General features: G+C 38.5%; 1 protein-coding gene across 3 annotated transcripts in view; it reads right to left on the bottom strand.

Annotated features, from left to right (window-relative positions):
• The window catches only part of CDC42 (cell division cycle 42), a 54,522-nt gene that overhangs the window by 16,779 nt on the left and 11,331 nt on the right, over positions 1-26,412 (bottom strand). For all 3 annotated transcript variants that reach the window (XM_069078515.1, XM_069078516.1, XM_069078517.1), the window contains exon 2: positions 376-528. In XM_069078515.1, the coding sequence (XP_068934616.1) occupies positions 376-480 (105 nt within the window). In that variant the 5' untranslated portion in view covers positions 481-528. The remainder of the gene's footprint in view (positions 1-375; positions 529-26,412) is intronic.

Here is a 26,412-nt window from a genome sequence, read left to right on the forward strand (position 1 = left end):
CTCTAAGCTTACTGTGTTTCAAGGAGAAAGAGCAAAGTCAAGCTCCTCTTGCAATAGTGTCCCTTCCAATCATTTGCCAACATCATAAATGTCACACAAAATAAGTCACCTTTCTCTAAATATGACACACCAACCATTAAAATATTGTCTTTCAGAAAATGTCTCCTGAGACCCCCTAACATGTCCATCTCCCTCACCTACTATTCCAAATTTTAAAGTATTAAAAAAAATTAGCCTTGACATGTCAAATAGTCTAGTCTCTAAAGACAGTGTATGAAAGCAACTGCTTGAAAAATTCAAATATCCACAGAAATGAAAGGTTTATAAGATGAATTTAGGAAACATTTCATTGATAATGAAGACATTAACACTTACCGTTGGTACATATTCAGATGGAAATTTGTTTGTCGTATATGAAATCAGAAGACATGTCTTACCAACAGCACCATCACCCACAACAACACACTTAATAGTCTGCATTGCTGAAGCCTTTTTGTATCCACTTTCAGTATTTCAAATCAATGCAATCTGTGGAAAGGGTAAATAAAAAGTATATGATTAAGCTTTTGTGTTAGTATATTAATTAACAACAGGCTAGCCTATTATTCTTTTGGGGGGGGCAAGGCAACTGGGGTTAAGTGACTTGCCCAAGGTCACACAGCTAATTAAGTGTATTACGTGTCTGAGGCCATATTTGAACTCAGGTCTTCCTGAGTCTAGGGACTCTATTCACTCCACCACCTAGCTGTCCCAATTCTTTTAAAGTCATTTACCCCATATCCCTGAGAATTAAATAGGAGATTGCACCACAACTACTGGTTAGGATATAAATTTGCTCAAAATACAGCAATCAGAACCATCCTCTCTCCCCAGTTGCTGGAAGGGCATTCTGGGAATCATTTCCCTCTCGGGCTACAAAGTAAAACCTATGTAAACATCTCCCTTGGACACTCAGCACCTCCTGTGTGCTTGTCTGCACTATAACTACCCATTTTACCATACAGCTCTAGTAAAGACATTTCAAACAAGTCTTCCTTAGTGTTGACAAATGTAGAAAACAAAGCTAGGCTAATTCCTAAAGGATTCTCTATTGCCCAAGCCCTAATGTCCACCCTTACCTCCTTGGTCCCACAATGCATTCCCAGAACTTCATCCCTCTACTTATGTTTCAATGACGATGCCATTTCATTTTGACTGGTCTTTTAATAATCATTCCTTGTCCTTCATATGCTATAACTCATTTCCCCAAGATACTCAAAAGAACAATAAAATTCAGGAAGTTTACAAAAACTCACTCTATCAAACAATCTCTTCCAAAATCTGCAAAAATCTACTTTTTGTACAAAAACCATTGCATGTTAAAATTGGCATTTTATAGGAGGAAATGGAGGTTCCAAGAGTCTATGAATTAACTTGACCCAGTGCCCTGGATTCCTGCTTCCAGGATGGTACCCATGGAACGCAAGATGATTTGAACATCAGAACAACACCCAACTATGCATCGAGAGACTTAGACTTGGGTTCTAGAAACCTACCACTCACAATTCACTTAGCTTCCTCTCTACACAAAAACGGGAAAAAAGACATTTCTCTGTCAACATCACAGTGCTGAGGTTCAAATGAGGTGATGTACATGAAAGCAGAAGGCAATATAAAATTCTTATGGGCTCACGTTAAAGGAAAAAACATACTAAATACATTGGCTCGTTAACTCTCTATACAAACTGGCCTACTCTACATCCAACACCCACCATAATCGTGCCCTGTTCTCTCAAGTATTCAATTTATTTCCCATGGCTAAAGTGTCCACTATTCTACCCTTCAACTCAAATGCCAAATGCTCCAGAAAAGTGTTCTATGATGCCCACTATTCAAACTCCTCTTCTTTTTTTTTTAAAAAAAACAAACAAATAACTATGGCCCCAGAAGATTAGCGACTTGCTACAGATAGTCTGAATTCAAACCCAAGATGGCTGACTCTAATTCCAATAGCCTTATCCCCACTATATACAATGCTGAATAAATGTTATATGCGATAAAACTTAATTCTTGGAGCTAGGATTTTCCTCCCCAATTTTTTTATCCCCAGGTAACAGTACTTCATACTACAAACTCTTCATAAGTGCTGAATATAAAACAAAAATAGAATAAAAGACTTTCTGAAATAGTTGGTACATATTCAGATGGAAATTTGTCAGATATGAAATCAGAAGACATGTCTTAAAATAAGCTAGCAACACAAAGACTAGAGAGAAGGTAATTGTAGATTGACCTCACATATCTTCTCATGTTGAGAGATTAGAGGGATTATGACTGACCTTTGATCAGTCACTGTGGTAAGCTGCTACTGAAATCGAAATGTTAACCATTTGGGATGTGGAGGAAGGGGGATATCAATCCTTTAACTTGTTGAGGGGAAGGGAGGTGGGGTATGAGAGGAGGAGGAAGGAGAAAAGGGAAAGACACTCAGACCCACGCTACTATCAGCTACTTAGGGAGGGAAAGGATATTGTCTTGGCTTAGTGGGGGAAGCTCTAGACCTTGAGTGAGATGATCTTCAGGCTAACATTTACCATAAAGGAGAGACTGATGACCTATGTAGGAAAGGGCTTTGCTAACCTGGAACCAAATTAGATAACATTATACCACCACACTGCAGGGTTATTAACATGACCCACAGGGCAACCTCATCAGGCATTTATTTAATTTCCTACCTCTGATGTCACAAGCATGGAGCTTCAGAGAAGAAGCAGAGCAAGATTACTACAAGGAAGAAAGTCCCAGAAAATTAGAAACGTTTGAATGCTCACAATTGTATTTTGGGTTCTCTAATCAATGAATAAAAACAAACCCAATAAGTAACTCATCAAAGTTTTAAAGTTACAACACTAGATGAGGCCCAATAACTCCACCAGAAGTCTGGTTGTCTGTGGAACTGTTTGGTAGAGAACGGGTGAACACATCTTCCTAACTAATTCAAATTGGCACCATCAATTAGCCATGGAGGAGACGTGAAAAGAGGTCAATCTACCATTACCTCCTCTCTAGTCTTTGTGTTGCTAGCTTATTTTAAAATTTACAAGAATTCAAATATTTAGGTTCTTTTATCTGTTCTTTCCATTACCCTATTAATTTTCTATCAATTACTTGTTGATAATATAATGTATGCTAATTGTCTCACATGCTACAAAGTTTCTAATCAAAGATTGGGAAGCATAAGAATTAAGACCTCAGTGTTAGACTCATCAAGTCTAACACTTCAATTTTACAGATGTGAAAACTGAGGCAAAAAAAAAACTTCATAAAAGAAAGCAACAGAATTATGAAATGAACTAATATCATCTGAAAAAAATCCAGTGTTCTTTCAGTATTTGACCATCCCCCTCCCTTCACATCCCAAACTGTTAACATTTCACCCTCAGTAGCAGCCTACCACAGTGACTGATCAAAGGTCAGTCATAATCCCTCTAATCTCTCAACATTCTTCCAAGGTAATCTCATACCAAGGATTTATTTATCTAAGCAACAACCTCCCAAATTCAAGTCTAATCTCCCCACCCTCCATCCCAAATTCCCTGACTCTGGTGATATAACCAAGTTCTCATTTATCTAGACTCAAAATCTCCAGTCCACCCCCTTCACTCTCCATCATCCCCAAAATCCTGTTGGTTGCTGCCAGTTACTATAGATTCTAGCTCCACAGCATCTTTCCCATCCATCCCCCTCTTTCAATTCATGCCCTGTTCATGCCCTTACCTCACAACAGGCAGCTTTATCTCCAGTTATTCCTTGTCAATTCTTCCATTTCTAACACCTATTTATGATCTCATTGGACTATATCTATGACTTCCTAAATTCTCCTCGAGAGGATCAGGTCAAAAAAACCTCCATCTCTGGTGATGAACCTCCCCAAATTGATGATGATATCTGCCAGAATTTACACTCTGATAGAAAAATATCCAAGAACACATGGTCACCTCTCCACACTATAATGCAGAACCAGTAAGAATTTGGTATAGAAATATTTTCCCACAGCTGTCAAAATAATCTCATCTGACCATGGCACTCCCCTGGCTCAAAAACACTGACCCTACTGCTTACAGTAAAAAAAAAAAAATTACAAACTCCTAAACTAGTCATTTAAGGACCTCTTGTCTCAAATTCTAACCTACTTTCCATCCATTACTCACTTCATTTCAATGACTGAGCCAAACAATCTTTGATTCCCAGAATATATTCCCTCAATTCTACCTCTGAAAAGCCTTAAGATCCACCACTCAAGTGCCAACTCTATCCATCACCCCTGGCAAAGCATTCTCTTCCACCTCAAAAATTCAAAGACAATATTGGTATTAACTTTATCAAAATTCAAGTGCATCATTCAAAGGATGTAAATTGACATATACAGTTGTATGCATTATCAGTCACAATCATGATCATGGGATATGGTGAATAAAAATTTATTTTTTAAAACTATGAGCTCCTGGGAAGTTCTTGAATTCTGTTGTGCGTCTATATTACTGCAAGTCTTATTTCCAATCTTCAGAAAATGGCAATGAAATAATTGTCATCTATCCTGTTTAAGTGCTGAGTATAGGTAAAGGAGGAAATGTAATACACACCTTCTTCCTCATCTTTTGCTTTCTCCAAATTCCTGGTTCTTTTCAAGTTATTTTGATTAGCTAGGTATTTCTAGTTAGAGAATTTCTCCTTTTATTTCCTAGCACAAATATTTAAAAAAAAAAAAAAAGAGGCAAGGGGCAGCTAAGTGGCGCAGTAAATAGAGCACCAGCCCTGGAGTCATGAGGACCAAATCCAGCCTCAGACACTTAACACAAAAACTAGTCGTGTGACCTTGGGCAAGTCACTTAACCCCAATTGCCCTCCCTAAAAAAAAAAAGAGGCAAAAACAAAAGTTCTTTGATAGATTAGTGAGGATTGTTTAAAAAAAAAATTCCAAACATACCAGTTCCACTGCTTAAGATCATCTGGGAAAAGCCCACCCTCCAAATGGTATCTAAAGACAGAACCCTTAAACAGACTCCAAGGAGAAAAGAAACTATTTATTAAAGATCTAATTTGATTTTATGATGGCAAAAGGAAAACAGTTTAAAAACTGAAAGCTGGAAGGGTACCTGAATATGATAAACACTATTCTTCAAACTATCAGAATCCTGAGCCTAAAAACAATACTGTATTTAACTTGGGATCTAGGTCTAAAAAGCTGAAGCCCTAACATCATATTTTACATAAAAACACTGCTTCCCTCATGTGGTAGCACAGCAAAGTCATCCATAGCTAGCTGCTGTTGGGGGGAAGGAACCATATTCCAAACTTCATCTGTTAAGATATTTTAAAGTAAGTATCTAATAACTGACTTAAATATATTAATCCTCCTTTTTTGGTAATACCTGGTTATGGCTCTCTAGAAAGTCTCCATTTGTAAAAAGCAAATATGCTGGCAAACTAGCCCACACAGCAGAAGCAAGAGCCAGGATAAACACAAGAAGCTTTATTACTCAACCTATGTCAGGACAATTACTCCACTTTTTGAACTCTTTTAAGTTTCCTGAGGTTCTTAAACTGAGGTCTAAAAAATCTGGCTTTTTGTTTCTACTTTGGTAACTTTATTTCAATATAAATGGCTTGCTTGGCAATCCCATGCATTTTATGCAACTAAAAACATTCTTCTGAGAAGCGGTCCATAGGCTACAGGAGACAGTGCAAGGCCCATGAGACACGTACACAAAAAAAGGTCAAGAACCCCAGGCCTAAAGGATACCTAAGCTCCTTTCTAGCCCTAAATCCCTACCAGAGTCAAGAGAGATGACAAGGATAGCATCCTATCCAACAAAAATTGGGCTGTAAGGGACTCCATTCCTCATTTTAGAAATGTAGAAAAACTTGAAGCTCTCACAAACAGGCGATGACATTAAGGTAACAAAAGCAGGACTGGAATGCAAACCTGGTATTTTCAACTGCCTCACTGGGAAAAATTAATAAAATAACAACAGCTAAGGTAGCGTTTATATTGTTCTTTAAGGTTGGAAAAGCACTTCACAAATGTCTCATTCATTTACTCCTTACAACAACTCTGGGAGGTAGGTGCTATTGTTCTCATTTTACAGATGAAGAAACTGAGTCAGACAAGAGGTTAAGTGACTTGCTCAAAGTCACACAGCTAAGAAGCAAAGTCTAACCTGGATTAGTATATGTGGTAACATATCCAGCTACTTTTATGAACTTAATAGAAAAACTCATTGACTGTAGAAAGAACCAGTCTATAAATCTACAGACAGCAGAGTCGGTGTAGACCTAACCTAAGAGCAACAGTCAATGTTGTATGAGCTGTATATACTTCAAAGAAGGAAAAAAGAAAGGAGGAAGGGAGACTCAACAATTAGGAAGCAAGCTTTACTTCTTACAACTCCCCCAACTTCCCTGCTGAAACTCAGTGGGAAAAGAATCCCAGAATGAAATAAGGGGGTATAACAACTGCTTTTGCTCCCCCAAATCTCCAGCAATTTGTTACACTCTCTGGACCTCTGGAAGACTGTAAAATTGGAGGCCAGGTGATTGGTCAAAAACTACCTACCCTTAGAAAAGAGAAATGATCCCTCCTCTTCAAAAAGTAGTAGTAGCTTCTTCTAATAAGAATAGGAAATAAACAATGATAAACCCAAAAGTTGAGAGAATATAAAATAACACAACTTTTTGACAGGTGAAGCATACATTTGTAAGAACTAAAGTAGTGAAGCATAGGAAATCAAGGTCACGGTGCAAGTTCAACTGCCTGATTTCCCTTCAATTAAACTATACTCAGTACAGTGATCCCAATTGACAAGATCTGCTCATTTTACTGGTGTAGGGAACTCTTTTACAAGTCCTAGAGACTTGGCAGAGACACTGAAAGGTCAAGTTATTTCCCCAGAATTGCACTGACTACCAAAGGTGGGACTTGAAACACATTGCCTCCAGATTTGTAATCACAGGGAAATGAAAAGGTAAGATTTTTTTTTTCAACCAAGGACAATGGCCTTGTTAGAACACAAACTAGGTCATAATTCTAAGACACTATAGAAGACTAAGTAATATAACGACTAAGATCAAAGCATATTTATTAAGTGCCTATGTCCAAAGCACTGGGAACACAAAAACAAAACTGAAAGGTCCTGCCCTTAAGGAGTTCATATTTCTTAAGAAGACGATGTTTGCAGCAGCTAGGTGGTGCAGTGAATAGAGCACTGGCCCTGGAAACAGGAGGACCTGAGTTCAAATCCAGCCTCAGATACTTAACATGTACTACTAGCCATAAGACCTTGGGCAAGTCACATAACCCCAATTGTCCTGCCTTCCCCTTGCCAAAAAAAAAAAAAAAAAAATGTGAACATTAAACAAAATAAATGCAATGAAACTTGCAGGGAAGTAAGTATTCTAAGAGGTAAAGGAAAGGAGGTAGTACATATGGGGGGGGGAGGAGTTAGGGGACGGAGAAACCTGCATTAAAAGACTCAAGCCTGTCCATTAGGAAGATGAATTTGGTGTGAACAAATGAGGCAAAGAAACTAATTTGGAGGCTATGAAATTGCAATAGTACAGACCAAGCACAGACATTCTTTGCAGAAAGCGACTCACTAAAAACCTGCTAAAGGAATTGACTAGACATGTGGAGTTGAAGAAGAGAGTAAGGCCTCAAGGATGACTCCTCCGTGACTGATGAGTAGCTTTCTACCAAAACAAGAAATTTGCAGAAATGTATTTTCTAAATAATGTTCTCTAAAATTCTGGTCAAGCTGAATCTGAGATGCATCCAGTTCAAAATGTCAATAAAGCAGTTGGTGATGAGTTCAGGAAGAGACTGGATATAGAGATCTGAAATCTCCATGAGCTGATGAAGTCACCGAGAAATTGTAGAGACAACAAAGGAAGCCCAAGATAGACTCCTAAGGTACACTCCTAATTAAAGGACTTAAATATGACCTAGCAAAGGAAACTGAAAAGGAATGGGAGAAATGACAGGTAGAAAAGCTTGTAGAAAAGAGGCAACAATCATAACCCAGAGAAGGGAATACCCAGGTGACAAGAGTAGATAACAGTGTTACATGATACAAACATCATCAGATTGGGAAATTCAGAAATCATTGGGAACTCTGGCTAAAGCCTTCAGTAGGGCAGTAGACAGACTGCAAGGGGCTAAGAAATGAGTGAGAGATTTAGTCAAGAAAAGAATATAGACAACTTTTTCTAGTTTGGATGTGAAAAGGAGATGAAACTATTAGACTAGAAAGGGTAGAAAAGTTATACTAGAGTACTGAGTACAGGTTGGAGCATTTTTTTAAACTTTATTTTTCTGAGTGTGTGTGTGTGGTATGTTTTCTTTTTTTTTTACAACATGGCTAATATGGAAATGTTTTGCATGACTTTGTATGTGTAACTGATATTTTGTCTGCCTTCTCAAGGGGTAAGGAAGGGAAAGAATTTGGAACTCAATTTTTAAAAACAAACATTAAATTTTTTACATATAATTGGGAAATAAATATTTAACAAAATAAAAGAATTTTTTTTTTAAAGAACAGGCCTTCTAGTCCAAACCCACACAAAAAGAAAAAGCCTGACCTAAGGTCCTACCAAATAAGAAGCATTTATTAAGCATCTACTATATGCCAGGCACTAACCTCAGCAGTACAGGGAAGAGCTCTGGGTCTAAAGTCAGGAAAATCTTCATTCAAATTCAGTCTCAGACACTTACTAGATGTGTGACTCTGAGCAAATGACTGATATTTTTCTGTTTCTTAAAATGCTGTCATGAGGAGCAAATAAGAAACCTGTCAAGTATTTAGCCTAATGTCTGGCACACAATAGGCATTTTAGTTTATATTCTTGTGAGGCAGAGGGAAACCTCACAACATGTACACATAACACAAAACTGATTCACTAAGTGCTGAGTAACCTGGAGCAGGAGAGACCGTGCTGCTAGGCATTGAGCTGGGCCTTCAAGGAGTTAGAGGATTTAGATGCAGGGCAAGTATGAAAGAGTCACAAGCAGGAGGCTTTCAGAAAAACCTGGAAAGACATGAACTCATGCAAAGCAAAATGAGCAGAACCAGAACACTGTACACACTAACAACAATACTGTATGATGACCAATTGTGAATGATTTAGCTATTCTCAGCAATACAATGATCCAAGACAATTCTGAAGGACTTATGATGAAAAATGCTACCCCTCCAAAGAAAGATCTGATGAAGTCTGAATATAGATTGTAGGATACTTATTTTTCTTGCGGATTTTTTTAGTCATGTTTCACAACATAAATAAGGTGGATATATGCTTTGCATGACTGCACCATATATAACTTACATCAAATTGCCTTCTCAATGAGGAAAGGAAAGAAGGGTGGTATTGGAGAGAATTTGAAACTCAAAATTGAAAAAAAAAAAAAGGTCACACTTGAACAAGATGTGGCAGTAGGTATGGGCAGTTTTAAGACTGACTGAGGAGTCAGAAAAGGTTTCTCATAAGAATATGTTCTTGACTTCTACAGAAAGGGTTCTACCCTTTTCAAAAAGCTACTCACTACAAATCAGAAATCTCCCTTAGTTTTGTGGAGATTTGTGGCTTGTAGCTTCCTTGACTCCATATTCCCCACTTTTTTTCTTGTTACACTCAAAATTTCCAGGCTGTTCTTCTCTATAGCTCCCCCAAATAGTCCCTCATCTCTATTCATTCTATATCTTTAAGGGGGCCCCTCAAAACCTTCAAAGAACTCCCTCTACCATAGACACTAGGTATTATGTTTTTAAATAAGAATAGTTCAAAATGATACCTATGGATAAGAGTGTGCTAACATCATCTTTGGCTACCTTGAGAAGCCTGGCTTCCAGGAACATTAAGGTTATTAGTCCTTCTGTACTAGTTACACATCTTCAGTTCTGGGTGCGTCAATTCATTATTATTAGCAGTAGCATTAATAATATTATTAGCATTTATATAGCACTTTAAGGTTTACAAAGTGTTTTTATTCATTTGATACTCCAAACAACCCTTCAAAATAAGCACAACTATCCTCATCTGGCAGATGAGGAAAATGAAATATGAAAATTAAACAGACAGAGAGGTTAAGTGATTTGCCATGGGTCACAAAGCTAGCAAATGTCTGAGACAGGATTTGAATTCAGGTTTTCCTGCCTCCAAGCCCAAGCCCCACCCACTGTATACCACCGGTACCACAGAAGGACATTTATAAGTTAGAAAATATTCTAAGAAGTGTGACCCAAAATAGTGAAGGGTTGATTCTGTGTTATATGAGGAGAGGCTGAGAGAACTAGGAATGATTAGCCTAGAAAAGAGAAGGGGTAAGGAGGAAAGAGGAGGCGAAGACGACAGCTTTCAACATTGAAAAAGAATCATGTGGAAAAGGGAATAGATTAGTCCTATGGGGCACCAGGAGCAATAAATGGAAGTTGCAAAAAGGCAAACTGAGGTTCAGCAGCAGAACAGAGCTATCTAAAATGGAACTGACAGGCTCAGGAGGTAGTGGGTTCCCCCTCATTTCAAGCCTTCAAGAAGCTGAATGAAGCTTCAAAAAGCTGTGAAGTATGTTACAATGAAGGATTCCTATGGGGTAGGATAAGAAGACCTCTGAAATACCTCAATTCTAAAATTCTGTGACTGTCATGCAACCCTAACCCTAATCCTAAACAGTTTTTAGATCTAGCATTTCATTCTACCTAATTTTTAAAGTATGTGGAATACAAAAGCTTTCCCACCATTCTAGAATGATAGCAGGAATTATTCAAAGTGACTAAAACGTTTGTACCTTTTGAGGATTGGGACCCTGTGGCCTTTTAGGTCCTTGGGTGTATGTAGTCTTTTGACTGAGTTCAAGTTTTACTGAACAAATCCTTTTATTAAGGAGATTTATTGTGTGAAGTTTGGATTAAAGTCAAAGGGTTGCACTTGAAGACCTAAAGGGCCACATGTGGCCACAAGGTCACAGGTTCCCCACGCTCCCTGCACTAGACATATAGCCCAAGGTTTGGACCCAAAGAAGAGATATGAAAAGACTCAGCCTCCTCTGTTTATAGAGATGGAGGAGGGTGGGGATGTGGAAGGGAACTATGGATGGGTGTGAATACATTAAATTATTTTGATTGATTGTTTAGGTTTGCTAAACTGTTTTTTTCTTATTATAAAGCATAGCTCTCTGTGAGGGAATAAAAAGAGTCAAGAATTAAATGCCATTGTTTTTCAGAGACAAGGTAGTGCAGTGGAAAGAGCCAGAGGATCTTGACTCGAGTCCTAGCACACAGCCTGTTTGAGTGACCCTGGAAAGTTATTTAAACTTTCTTGGTTTCTATTTGCTCATCTGTAAAGAGGGAATAATATTTGTTTCACCTATTTTACAGAATTGTTATGAGGAAGGCAATTCATAAAACTTAATGCACTTCAAAAAAAAAAAGGGAAGGAAAGATTCAAGGCTAATTGCATCAAGGTGCAACACTAGCTAAGACTACAACCAGTTATATGTGAAAATTTAATCTCCCTTTCCACATGCTGTAGTTTTGGGGCCACTAGCCCTAAGCACTGCTTATAGGACAAATTTGAGAACACCAGACATAGTAACTAAGGGTATAGAGTCTTAAAGAGTTGAACTGAAAATATCAAATACTTAAAAGAAAAAGTTAAAACAAAATTATCCAAGTTTTACAATGTGTATAATACCAGCTGTAGCAATCTGGGAGGGAACTAATGTATCAGTACATCCTGTATACCGTGTTTCCCCGATAATAAGACACTGTCATTATTATTTTGGAAAGAAAAACACCAGAGGGCTTATTTTCAGGGGAGGGCTTATGTTGTCCTGCCTCAGCTCTCCTCCGCGGCACTGCTCTCAATGGCGCCAGCAAGCAAATCACTGGGGAAGAACAGGATGACGGTGCAGCTCTGATTGGATGCAGCTCCGAGCGCGGTGTGCCTTTTGGGGGGGGGGGGGGGGGGGGGGGGTGCATACAGGGGGTACCGTAATGTAGCATGTAGTGCAGGGGATCACCTTCACTACAGCAGCAATATCAATAGGGCTTATTTTCGAGGAATCTTACACAGTAATGGGGAGGGCTTATTTTCGGGATAGGTCTTATTATCGGGGAAACACGGTATACTTCTGTCAAAAGACTGTCACATCAGTAGCAAGAAAGAGGAAACTATATTACCAATTGCCATTTTACTGTCAAGTGGTAGTAAAAAAATTATTTAGCATAAATAGTTCAATACTCTCTCTCTCCAAGAATCAAGTACCATATATATGTTCATCAATTCATTTGCAATGTGGCTGAAAATAGGATCTAGAAAGTTATAGCACAAAGTGGCACTGCTTCTACTAGTCACTAACAAAAAAATACAAAACCCACAATCCCCACTGTCCTCATACATTACCCTCCCTCCTAGCCTATAGTGTTGGATGAATTACTTGGGACAAGTAATAATTTTGATGTGGTTTTACTTTGTGACAGCAATAGTGATGGGTGTGCTTCTACTAAACTAAGCAGATAGACAGAAAATCTGACCTTGACTAATGAAGCTAGACTAAGATGGTTTCCTCATCTTTGATCATTTATGTCAACTTAGTGCTGGTGTGTGTGTGTCTGTATGTGTGTGTTTTATTCCTGTGGGCTTTTTTTTAGAATGGATATTACTCTGCATAAAAGTTGTATAAAAGCTGATCATGTCACCTCCTCCTCCTCTTTATCATAGCATTTATATAACACTTTTAAGATTTACAAAGCACTTTGCATATGTTATCTCACTTAAACTCCAATAATTTCCTATTACTTTCTTTTTTTTTTTTTTAAAGCAATCGGGGTTAAGTAACTTGCTCAAGGTTACACGGCCAGTTATTTCTGGGTGTGGTGCTGAGTACCTGAGCCCGGATTTGATCCAGGTCATCCCGACACTGGAGCCAGTGCTCTTACTCGCTGAGCCATCTGGCCGCCCCTAAGCAATTGGGGTTAAGTAACTTGCTCAAGGTTACACGGCCAGGTGTTTCTGGGTGGGTGCTAAGTGTCTGAGCCCAGGATTTGATCTCCAGGTCTTCTCAACACTGGAGCCGGTGCTTTTACTCGCTGTGCTACCTGGCCGCCCCGTTTCCTATTACTTTCAAGATCAAGTAGAAAATCCTGTTTGGCTTTTAAAGCCCTTCACTGCCTGGCCCTTCCTCCCTTTTCAGACTTCTTACACTTTACTTGACTCCACACATCATCCATGATCCAGTGACACTGGCTTCCTTGATATTCGTCCAATAAGACACTATCTCCACAACTCCATGAATTTTTACTGGCTGTCCCCCAAGACTTGGAACACTTACCTAGGCATCAACTAAACAATTAACATTAAGCACCTACTATGTGCTACCAGGCACTGTGTAAGTGTGAGAGATACAAGAAGCAAAAAGACAGTTCAGGTCCCCAGGGAACTTGAAGTGTAATGGAATGCCAGATAAGAACATATAAAATTTTTTAAGGTGAAAAAACTTGGGGGGGGAGTGTTATTGACAAATCAATTTACTTACTATGTCCTAATTAATTTACTGAATTCCCTGGGTTTCTTCCACGTGGTGAACTGCAGGCCCCTGCCCCAAGGTAATTTTACATTTACATAAGCTAAAGAGACATTCGGTTCTCAGCTGTTCCTCTAGTCCATTACAGACATAAAGCACTTACTATGTTATGAATGAAATGAATTAATGGAGAAAACTGTTCCCTTAAAAAAAAAAAACACCTTAAAATTAAAAAGCCTTTTTTTAAAAAGTCATGACTTCACAATTAATTCTATTCTCAATGAAACTGTCAAAAGAAATATTTTTTAATTCAGCCAGTATACAATGTAATTGAGAAGAGGCAGTGTGGGGCAATTCAAATAATTAAGAATCAGAGAGCCAGGGTTCAAATCCTAGTTCTTGATCACTGACCACCCTATATAACCTAGGGCAAGTCAATCTACCTCTCTTGGTCTCAATTTCCTGCTCTGTAAAATAGGATTTGGACTAAATGACATCAAGATTCCTTCTAGCTCTGTTATCCAAAAAAATCTATTATCCACACCAATCAGATTGTCTAAGATGACAGAAAAGGAAAATGACAAATGTTGGAGGGGCTGTGGGAAAACAGGTACACTAATGCACTGTTGGTGGAGTTCTGAACTGGTCCAACTTTTCTGGAGAACAATTTGGAACTAAGCCCAAAGGGCTATAAAAAACTGTACATTTGACGCAGCAATACCACTATTAGGTCTACATGCCAAAGTGATCATAGAAAATGGAAAAAGACTCACATGCTCAAAAGTACAAATAGCAGTTCTTTTTGTGGTGGCAAAAAACTGGAAGATGAGAAGGCCCATCAAATTCGGAATGGTTAAACAAATTATGATATATGAATGTGATGGAATATTATTGCACTGTAAGAAATTATGAAGGGGATGGCTTCAGAAAAGACTATATGAACTAATACAAAATGAAGTGAGAAAAACCAAGAGAAAAAATCTACACAGGAATAGCAATATTGTAAAGATAAACTATAAAAGTGTTAGAAACTGATCAATACAATAATCCACCACAACTCCAAAGGATGTAAAAGCTATCTATCTCCAGATATATAACCAAGGGATTCGAGAATGCAGATTGAAGCAGATCTTTTTTCCCTTGCTTCATTTTTCTTGAGAAAAGGCAACTGAGGAAATATTTCATGTGACTTCACATATATGATGGATATTACATTTCTTGCCCTCTCAATGGATGGAGGTGGAAGCAGAAAAAAATAATTTGCAACTTTTTTTTTCAATTAGCAATGTTACATTAATGGGAAAAAGATTAGCTCCTGAAACTCATTTTCCTCCAGATAATATACTTCCATGAAGTAGGCTCCATATGGTCCAAGATCTGTCCCAATTCATAAACCAATCTTCTGATAAATTCAACTGACAGGACTGACCTGGTTGTGAAGGATCCTCTCTTACCCAAGTCACTTACAGTTGGCTTTTTTAAAATATATAAGTATCACATTCAAAATACATTTCTTCAAACAGATGCCCAATTATGATTATAATTTATCTTACAAGTATATATTATAGACATATACAGGATACAGATAGACAAATATAGACAGATACAGATACATAGATAGATAAAACATATGTACTACACCAGATCACTACATTGAAATTCAACTGGTACAAAAGCCAAAATATTTAAGTCCCCTTCTACCTTATTTAATTTTGGCCTCCAAAGACAATCTTTGTCTTTAATAGGAAAAAACAAAAACAAACATCTAAATCCCTGGGGGAAAAAATCTGAAATAGTGTAGGACATTTTGAATAACTGAGTTTGACCTGAACTTCATAAGAGCCAAAAGTCTCTCAGAAGCTCTAGAGTATTTCATTTATAGCCAGAATAAAAGATGGGAGTCTATTTTGAACCTTATAATTTGCTGTCAGACTACACAGTAAACAGGAAGTAATTTCAGAAAACTTTTGGCACTTTTTCAAAGCAAGATGCAGGTCTACTAGAGGTGTATTTTCCCAAATACAAATATTTCTTAAAAAAGACTTTCATATTTCTCAAAATCGAGAGAGGCTGGATTTATAGCAGCCTGCCTGCAGATTTCACTAATAAGCAAAGTTTCCACTTTGAAAACCGCCAAATTAAATAAATTTTAGAAAAGTTTTTACTTTCCTCAGTAAAAAGCAGAACATCTTTCTAAATTCTTTAATAACTCCAAATAAATTTCAAAGAATTAATCCATTCTTCATTCTCTCATCAATTCTCAAATTACACCCTTGGGATTACTTTCTACCTCTAGCTGGTACAACAATAACAATCAAATTCCCAAAAAAGTCTCCTTTGTGCTAAGTGTTTCACAGTGGGTAAAAGAAATTAGGGGAAGAGGATGGTGGGTGAGAAAAGGATTACTGAACTAGATAATAATGGCAAGACAAGGACCTCTTTGGTACTAGTTATCTTACATTTCCCCCCCTAATTCCAGAATATTAAAAACTGGTATCTCTGGACTGCAGGTCTTCACCTTTTGTGTCACTGACCACTCCACTCCTTTCTCCCTAGGAAGGCAGCCTATCGACTCCTCAGAAGATTTTTTAAAAGATTAAAACACAATATTTATAATTAAAATGGAAACAAATTACATCAAAATACAGTTATAAAAATGATTTTAAACTCAGAAACCCCAGGTTAAGAACCAGTTCTAGAGAGTAAGAGAGATCAAATTATCACAATTGTCCAAAATCCACTGCAGTTAACTGCTTAACAAGTCACTAACTTAACTAAGTACTAGCAACAAGTATAGGGATTTATATGGCTACATAGTGTACTTATCTTGAGAAACCCCTCAAGAAAAAAGTAGCACCCACTATTACCTTATCAAAAGAAAATACAATCATTAAATCAATAAACAAGTATTTGACTGCCCATAGGAAGCCAGGGACCACAAAAGCAGTGCAGGATGAAGAAATACATAAAGCACTTTTAGTCTTCAAAGTGCTGTAAAAATGAAAGCTATTATTTCCTTCCCATAAGTGCCTTACAATTTGGTAGATTTGTAGAAAAGTCAGCTAAATGGCAAAAAATATTGCTGCCTGAGGAAAAAAGTTCTAATCCTTTCCTCTTACAAATTGAATCTGGAGAGGAGACAGCACCCTCCCACTTGGCAGAGATAGCTGAGTACATATACAGCATATTAGTACTACTGATCAGTTATTGTCACTAATAGCTCCAGTCTTTGGGTTAATTTATTTTTTGCTGATGTGGAAGAAGTAGAGGGTGGGGGAGATAATATTTAATACTGTAAGGGACCTCAGAAATCACCTAGTGAAGTCTTTTCACTTTACAGATGAGAAAACCAAAACTCAAAATTGTCTCTTATCCAAAGTTATATAGGTACCAAGTAGTAAATCTAGGATGTGATTTCTATGTAATTTAAAATGAAAGGTAAATGAGAAATAACTGGTATTAAACCCAAAAAACAGTATTAAAAAAATTTTTTTTAAATCAATCTTTAAGGTTTGGCTTGTAGACCTAAGCTATCCAAAAATCTCTCCCTACTATTTTCCTATTAATATGACAGGAAACTTAGAAACTTCTAGAATTTGTAAATCCTCATTACAGAAGCAAAGTTCAAGAAATCAATCCCTTGACAAATGGATTTCAATGTTAAAGTCTAAAAAATTGGATTCTGAGAGCATGAATAATACCCAACCCCTGAAGCAAACCTTCAGGCCTGACTCCAGTGACCACAGAGGTAGTAACCTGCCCCCAAACCTCTATCAGTCACTGGCAAAACAAGCCTTGCCTGACCCAGTGGGCAGAAGGGTCCCGTTTACTTCCATCTACACTCTTCTACCCTTCCAAACAATCCTTGGGCAGCCCAAAAGATAATTGTGCTCTACATATTGCACAGAAGTAAGCATCTCACAAAAAAGTTTGTTGGCTGAACACACACACAAGAACCAAAAACAAAAGTTAAAAAATGGCTCCACATTTAAGAGGGAGAAGGGAGATTGTGTGACAATGATTTTGGTTTGGATTTGTTGTTGGTTTGTTGGGGTTTTGTTTTGTTTTCATTTTCCCTAAGAACATTTTCTCTTCTGGAAAACTGAAAAGTTTTTGAATCACTAATTTCAGAATGATAAATAAAAGGTCATATACTGTCCCTCCAAGCATCCCACTGAGGCAGGAAGGACCAATTCCTTTTCTATTATTCATTAACTTACTAAGGGAGCTGGTCAGCTTACCTTGGAGCCAAGAATACATGGTTTCAAGTACCACCTGACATACTGGTTGTGTGACTCTGGGCAAGTCTGGTGCTTAGCCTGACACTTTAGGACAACTGTTCTAGACTATAAATTGCAGAAAAGGGCCCAAAGTACATTGGTAGAAGGATTTTTGTTAACTAGGAGTTCACTATACCACTGAAATAACAAGTCTAGTCCCTGTCCCTATCTTTCTCATGCATTTACTGGCCTCTACCCTCCTACAAAATAAATTATATAAATTATCCTCCACAATACAGTTTTCAATATGAAAAGAGAGATTGATATTTGCCTTGGAAGGAACTGTCAGGGACCAATAAACTGTCTTGTTTTTATTTAATAAAACAAATCAACATTTATATAGTGTGGTAAGGTTTGCAAAGCAATTTATAGATCATGTCTCATTTTGTCCTCACAATAACCCTAAGATGCAGGTTCTACTATTATCCTCATTTTATAAATGATAAAAATGGTTGAGACTGAGGTTAAGAAAGTTGTCCAGGATCAGACAGACAGTATCTAGGGCAGAATTCAAACTTAGGTCTTTCCAATTCCAAGTTTTATACTCTCTATTCATTGAATCACCTATCTCCCTTACAAATTAAGAAACTTCAGCCCAAAAAAGGGGAAGTTAACTAACCCAAGATCACAAAGGTTTGATTAGTATCTATAACAAAATCAACTGAGAAAATGGACAGAAGTGTTTTATAAACCTTAAGGTGCTATAGTAAAGGTAATATGATTCCAATACTATAATGCATTTCAACATTAGGTACCAATGTCATTCTCAAAAAGGGAAAAAAAATAGGATTCACTATCTCCATAGTTATAAGGCTTTTTAATGATGATTGGAACAATTTTAATGATGGTTGGAATAATTATTGTGCTCCAAGGACTGGAAATCAAGTAGACACTGGAAGAATGCAATGACAAAATGTTATTATTACATTTAACTGAGTTTCAAAACAAATAAGGACACTTAGAACTTGATTTGGAAAGGTGCCTTTCAAATGCTGCCCAGTACAAAATATCTTCAGATATTTGGTACAAAGATGGAGTCTGGAATTTTCTACCAAAAACTGTTTTTGTATCCAAACAGTGCCTTCCACATGTTAAGCACTTACTAAGTGTTTGTTAAACTAACAGATTCATTCCTCCTACAACACTAAGAAATGCAGGTCAAATAAAAACAAAAGATATCAACATTTTAAAAACTGAATTGTTTATAATCTGCACTGTGCTTCAATATTCATATTCCTAAATTAACAACAGTGATAGAAAGCAAATTTCAATTTTTCTAAAAATTGTCTTGGACCAGGAAGGAATTAGATCCCTGCAAACAGTATGTCTCTATTTTTAAATTCATATTTGTCCTCTGGTCCCCTTACAAGGAGTATCTCCTTTCCTGTGAACCTAGTAAGGGCAAGGGCATAGAAATGGAAAACAAAGACACTCTTCTCACACCTGTAGTGGCAAATAACCCCCTCAGGCCTCTAGCTGCAAACAGGGACTGTATTTCATCTCCAGATGGAACTGGCAGATGGTTTCGCTCAATCTCTAAACCGTGGAAGCTGTCACCCTCAGGAACTGCGGCAGCAGAGAAATAGGCTGTCAAAGTCCCCAATCCTCTCGGTAGTTTCCAAATACCTATTTAGCTCTGAATCTGGGCACTGTCAGTCATCCAATATATTTTTGGTTCCCATATTTCTCTACTCTTTACTCATCCCCAAAATTCCCTTGAATGTCTTCTTAGCACTTTCAAATCCTACCCAACCTCCCTTTAAAGGCTGCCTCCCTCCATGAAACCTTTTCTAACACCATCAAGCAATGATTAACTTCCTTCTCCTCAAACTTCATAACAGTCTATTTAACCACATAATTCAGTCATCTTCTGGGTTCTTGACTTCAAACTTAATCAGGAAAATTGAGAACATCTGCGGATATCCCTCTTCTCTATTCATCTCACACTGAACATCATTGGTCTTCCATTATTTCCATGTTTGCTCATTTCTGAGATGAAAAGGTAGATCTTCTTACTAATACCTCACTGTATGTTCTTGCTTCCATCCTTCTGCCTCCAGCCTTCTGCAGCAAAAATGCCCTCAGAATGACAGTCCACTCCCATCTTCAATCTCACTATCTGCTGGCTCCTTCCTCAAGGCCCAGAAATATCTCCACGTCTCCCCAGTCCTTAAAAAAAAAAAAAACCCACACTTGCGGCGGCTAGGTGGCGCAGTGAATACAGCACCGGCCCTGGGTTCAGATCCGGCCTCAGACACTTAACACAAAAACTAGCCGTGTGACCCTGGGCAAGTCACTTAATCCCAATTGTCCTCCAAAAAAGAAAAAAAACCCACACTAAATATACCAATTCCTCTAGCTAGGTATTGTCCTCTTTCTCTCCTTTCCCCTGTGGCTAAACTCTTTAAGAAAGCTGTCTACCCTAGTTGCCTCCCCATCCTTTCAATCTTCTAAAGACTGCAATCTGGCTCTTGGATTTTTCAACCTTCAAATAAAACTGTGCTCTCCAAAGCTACCAAATCAAACAGGCATTTCTCAATCTTAATCTCTGAAATGATCACCTTAGCCCATCTTCTCTAGATTTCTGTGACACTCTTCTCTCCTGGTTCTCTTACTATCTGCCCAACTGCTCTGTCCCCCAAGGCTCTGTACTGAGTTCCTTTCTCTTTCTGATCTACATACCATAACATAGCGTGATCAGCAGAGCCCACGGTTGGTATTCTCTATGCACTGGAGTCCCAGATCTATTTAGTCCTAGTGTTTCTGCTGAGCCAGTCATGAATCCCCAACTGCCTCTCAGAAATCTTAACTTGAATATTTCATAAGTTTCTGGTATTCAACATGTGAGTCAATAATCAATAAGTTTGAGTACCTACTATGTGCCAGGAGGCAGCTACATGGCTCAACAGATAGAGCCCTGGGCCTGGAGTCAGAAGACCCAAGTTCAAATGCAACCTTAGATGCTTACTAGCTGTGTGACCCAGGGCAAGTTATTAAATCTCTGTTCACCTTAACCCACTGGCGAAAGAATTGGCAAGCCACTCCAGTATCTGTCAAGAAAACCCCTTGGACAATATGGTCCATGGGGTCAAGGAGAGTTGGTCTGAACAATCACATGCCAGGCACTGTGCTAATTAAGAAGGTCTTCATTACCTTTTGCCTAAACTACAGCAATAGCCTTCTAACTGGTCCTTCCTGTCTCAAGTGTGCCTCCACTCCAAATCAATCCAACACAGTTAGTTTGCCAAGGTTATTTTTCTGAATAACAGATCTGATGAAGTCCTATCTCCTCCCCACCCCCACTCATAGGCTCTAGTTTGAACAACTCCAGGATCAAATGTATAAGGCCTCTACCATGTAACTATAGCCTGGCCCCTTTCTTACACTTCACTACCAACACAACTACATGGTCCCCGCTGCCCCCCCCCCCCAGTCTATTCCCATTTCCCCAATTCTGGTTTCTACTCCTTTGCCCCTTGGTATGCTCTTTACCTCTCTACCTCCACCTCTTAGCTCCCCTGCTTCCTTCAAAATGCAACACAAATCCCATCTTCAGCAGACAGTCTTTCTCCATTCCCCCACTGCTAGTTCCTACCCCTCTCAGATTTCCTCCCATCTACTGTGTACTGATCTTGTATGTACCTACTAGTTTTTTACATGTTGTCTCCCTCGTTATATAAACTCCTTGAGGTAAGGAGCTGCTTTGCCCCTTTTTTATCCCAAGCACAGAATAAGTACTTATTAAAATGCTTGATTGTCAGCTATCTTTTACCAACTAAAATCTCAGCTACATGACGGTAGGGAACACATTTGGTATGTTATTATTCCCCCAATCCCCCATGATGCATGTACCATGACTATATAAGTAAGCAGTGCATAATGGGAAACAAGAGATCTGAAGTCAGAAGACCTAAGGGGCTCTACCACTCATTTGCCTGTGGGATTTTGCAAGTCATTTGCAAATGACTTTGGACCTCAATGTTCATCTTCTATAAAATGGGGCTAGGTTTCTAGGACCCCTTTCTAGCTCGAAGACTCTGTGCTCCCATGATATATAAAGTGCTCAAATGCCTCATAGTTAAAATATTCCTTCTGGTTCTAACATTTGAGAAGGTAAAGTATAGGCATATTTTTGTTTCCACAAAAGGGGTCTAATTGTTCCAAAGGTAAAATTGACAGGCCTTGGCAAAAGACTGGACATCAGGAGTTGAGGACACCTAGGTTGTAAGCCTGTGTGGCTAGAAGGATGGTGGCACCCTCAATGGTAACAGGGAAGTTAGGAAGAGGGATAGGTTTGGGGGAAAATACAAGAAATTCTGTTTTGGACATGCCAAGTTTAAGACACCTGGTTTGAGATCCCCAGGCCTAATTGGCAGTTGGGGATGGGAGGTCAACAATGAGGTTAGGGCTAATTATATTTGATTGACAATTAGCAGCCTAGAGGTGATAGCTGATTTCACAAAAGCTGATGTGATCAATAGGTGAAATAGTACTATCAGCAGAGGGAAAGAAAGACGGCCTAGCTAGGACAGAGCCCTAGTGTATACTATGTTTAGCTGACATAACCTAGAGGACAATCCACCAACGTTCTGAGAAGGAGCAGGAAGAAAAGAATTATTCTATTATATAGTATGGCTCTCTTGGAAGAAGCAAAGGGGTAAGATACTAGGAGAAATTTAAACAATGTAAAAATACATTAAAAATTATTTTAAAGTGAATGTTTCAGATTACAAAGAACATGCATGGCTCCTAGGAGAAACACGAGAAGCTACTTCCTTGGACTCCTTTGCAGAGGCAGGAGATACATAAATCTGGAACAGACTTTTTCTATGTATTAATTGGTTTTGCTAATTTTATTTCTCTTCTTCCTCTTTTTCTTTAAAATATTTCTTTGCTAAAAATTTGTTAAAACAAAGCTCTTTTTGTTAAAAAAAATTTCTTTGTTAAATGAGACAGCTCTGGAGGGAAACTGGAAGAAATTTAGACAATATAAAAAATTATTTTTTAGAAGTGGTTTCTTGTGGGACGGCTAGGTGGCGCAGTGAATAGAGTACCAGTCCTGGAGTCAGGAGGATATGAGTTCAAATTAGGCCTCTGACACTTAACACAAATCTAGCCATGTGACTTTGGGCAAGACACTTAACCCCAATTGTCCTGCCCTCCCCCCTCCAAAAAGCTTAAAAAAAAAAGTGATTTCTTTCGCAGTTCTTACCTTAACTTGTTCATGTAACTGAAATCTTTGAACTGGAATCTCTAAGTATGGTTTATGGCCTTAAGGTAAAGCTCTAGCTAAAAGGATGTTCTACAATTTTACACTGAGGCACACAAAATCTCCTCTACATTTAAAAAAAAAATTTAGTTAACTCTCAATTATTTAGGTCTTTCTACCAATATTTATTGAGCCCCTACTAATTTCAAGGCACAGTGCTTTGAAACAATCAATTAAGGGTGTTTCCAGGGAGGTAAGAACAATATACTCTCATTCTCCCATTTCTGAAAAATCAATGTGGCTTTTGGAGCAATAGACAAATCTTTGCTTTTGCACAAGCAGTAGAAAGTAAAGAGCACAACCCTGTAACATCATTGTCAACAAAAGGTTGATAAAACCGACTTTTCAATATCACAAACCTCCCTTCTAACTTCAGTAGTTCCAAATCCCTCATTACACTTTTTCTCCCCACCACCAAAAAGTTAACTTCAAGCAAAATCTGCTTGTAGAATATTTGGTGTCAAAAAACATATGACACTATCAGCAGATGCAAAACTCAGGGCAGCTAACTTTCTGCTCTGTATCTCAAATGACAGTATCTGTAAAGCACTCAGAACAGTGCCTGGCAGGCACTATAGTGCTTCCCCTTCCTTACAAAATTCAACAAAAATTTTGAATTATACCTATACTCTGAAGCAGAAGAGCTGATCACCAAAGGAACAGAGTAGAGCAAGGATATGTATTTAAGAAATCATATTTAATTTTTACTGCTCAAGAAATTAAAAGTCTACAAGTTGATGACAGAATGTTTCTGCTCCTTTAGCACAGGCAAAGCACAAAGAAAATGAGGCCAATAATCATTAAGGACTTATTTGTTTGGAACTATAACTATGTGCAAAATATAAATTTGGTCCTCAGAATTTATAGTCTTATTAAACAGATAAGAATAACACATTAAATGCTAAATTATGTAGTAGAGGAACCCATTAACCTAGCTGCCTCTATGCTGAAGCTAGAGAATGCTGAACAAGTTAAATATTTAAGGTAAGGGATACACAGGAAACATTTCAAACTGAACTTCTTCGACATTTCAAATTCAACATGTCCAAAATTGAACTGTCTTCTCCTCAAAATCCACCCCTCTTCCAAAATTTTCCCCACTCTCTCACAAAGACACCATTATCTTTCCAATTACTCAGGGTCACAACTTCAGTCATCCCAGATTAGTTATCACTTTCTTTCAATCCGAATATCCATCCATAGTTGCCAAAGATGTATAATTTTTACCTTCATAATATCTTTCAAATCCTGAGGAACATATCCTTCTCAGGCCCTCATTAAATCTTACTTGAATTTCAGCAACAGTATTCCTGCCTGGATTGCAAAAGGCAGCATGCTATAGAGGGCAGAAAGTGGGAAAGAGGAGGGTGGGGGTGGTCTTGGAACCAGGAAGACCTAGGTTCAAATTCTACAGTTCTGACACATAATGACTGTAAACCTGGTAAGTCACAACCTCTCAATACTCTAGGAAACAAGCTAAGCCTACACTGCTGAGAAACTCTACCTGCATTGGTACAGTTTCCTCACCAGGCAGGCAGGTAGTTCTCCAAGACAGTGAAAGAGCAACAAAGCCAGTCCCTGTTCCTATTCACTGTGTCTCAAGTCTAACCACTCCAATCCATTCTCCACAAAGTCAACCAATCAATAAACATTTATTAAACTCTTAACTGTGTCTCATGCACTGACATAAAAGCCCTGGGAATACAAAAAAAGTTTAAAAGGAGGGTCTTGCCCTCAGGAGCTCATAGTCTAATGTATATACAAGATATTACAGTGTAAAAGAAAATAATTTCAGAAGGATAGCACTGATACTCAAGTGGTTAGGGCAGCCACCAAAGCCCAATGGCTATTACCTCTAAAATCAAACATAACCCCATCTGTTTGGTATATAAAGGTCTCTATAACCTGACTCCCAACTTCCTTCCCAGCTTTCCTGCACACCACTCCTCTCCATTCTACAAGGAAGTCCAGTCGGACAGGCCCTCTTCCGCTGCCCGCGTGGTCCAAACCTCTGCACTGGCTCTGCTGCGTCCGCGCCCCCGGCCAGGAATTCATATACTTTTCACTCACATCTCTCAGAAATCCTATTTTCTTTCAAGGTACAGCTCAAGGGCCGCCTTCTACATGGCTGTTTTATTTTCCTGATCCACTAATGCCTTCCCCCAAAAAATCAGTCATGCATTTGATAACTAAGTTGCATATACTTCTACATGTGTGCCTTGGACAATTAGATTAAGCTCCCTGAAGGTAGAAATTAATTACGTTCTTTTTTAATATCTCTGGCAGCTAGCAGAATGTCTGTTAACAGATGCTTGCTGACTGCAAAGAGAAACAAAGTCTAAATGAAGCACAAGGGTCAGTCCTCAGCAGTAGCTGGAAATATATGGTGGGGCTAGATTATACAGAGAGGGCCTTAAAAAGCAAAGCAAGGGAACTGTGACTTAATGGAGGAGGCCACACAAAGACCATTTATGTATATAGAAGAATGATCAAAGAGATATTCTGGAAGATCAGTCTGGCAGCAGTTATTTTGTCTTCTCCCCCTTTATACTACCTCCCTGGTCTGATCTCATCGCTCCTATGGATTTACCTATCATCTCTATGCTGATGATTCGCAAATCTATATATCCAGTCAGAACTTCTCTCCAAACCTCCAGCTGTAGGTCTAGACTCACATTTCCAATTGTCTATTGGACATCTCAAACTTTATGTTCCCTAAACTTCTGAGACTCACCATGTCCAAAATTAAATTCATTATCTCTCTCCCCCTAAACACTCCCTATTTCTGAACTTCCCTATTACTGTGAGAACCACATCATCCTCCCAGTCCCCGAGGTCAACCTGGGTTGGTGGTTGTTTCCAGTTGTGTTCGATTCTTCACTCTCATTTGGCATTTTCTTGACAAAGATATTGGAGTGGTTTGCCATTTTCTTTTCCAGCTCATTTGACAGATGAAGAACCAAGGCAAACAGAGTTAAATGACTTACTCAGGGTAACACAGCTAGTAAGTATCTGAAGTTGGATTTGAATTCACAAAGATCAGCCTTCCTGACTCCAGGCAGGGCACTTCATCCACTTTACCACCTAGCTCCAATCTATGTGCCACCCCCTCAACTCCTCACACCTCCCCCATATCCAATCTGTTACCAAAGCCTGTCAATTTTATCTTTTAAAATCTCTTGTAAACAAACACCTCCTGCTTTCCTCTGACACTGCCACCACCCTAGTGCAACCCTCATCACCGCACACCTTCGACTACTTCAACCTCTAGTTGTCTTCTTTACCACAAGTCTCTTCCCATTCCAGTC

Source organism: Petaurus breviceps, unplaced genomic scaffold, assembly GCF_028583685.1.
Source record: "Petaurus breviceps papuanus isolate PSGF00001 unplaced genomic scaffold, PetGlider_PUasm1.0 91041, whole genome shotgun sequence".
Classification (NCBI taxonomy): Eukaryota; Metazoa; Chordata; class Mammalia; order Diprotodontia; family Petauridae; genus Petaurus; species Petaurus breviceps.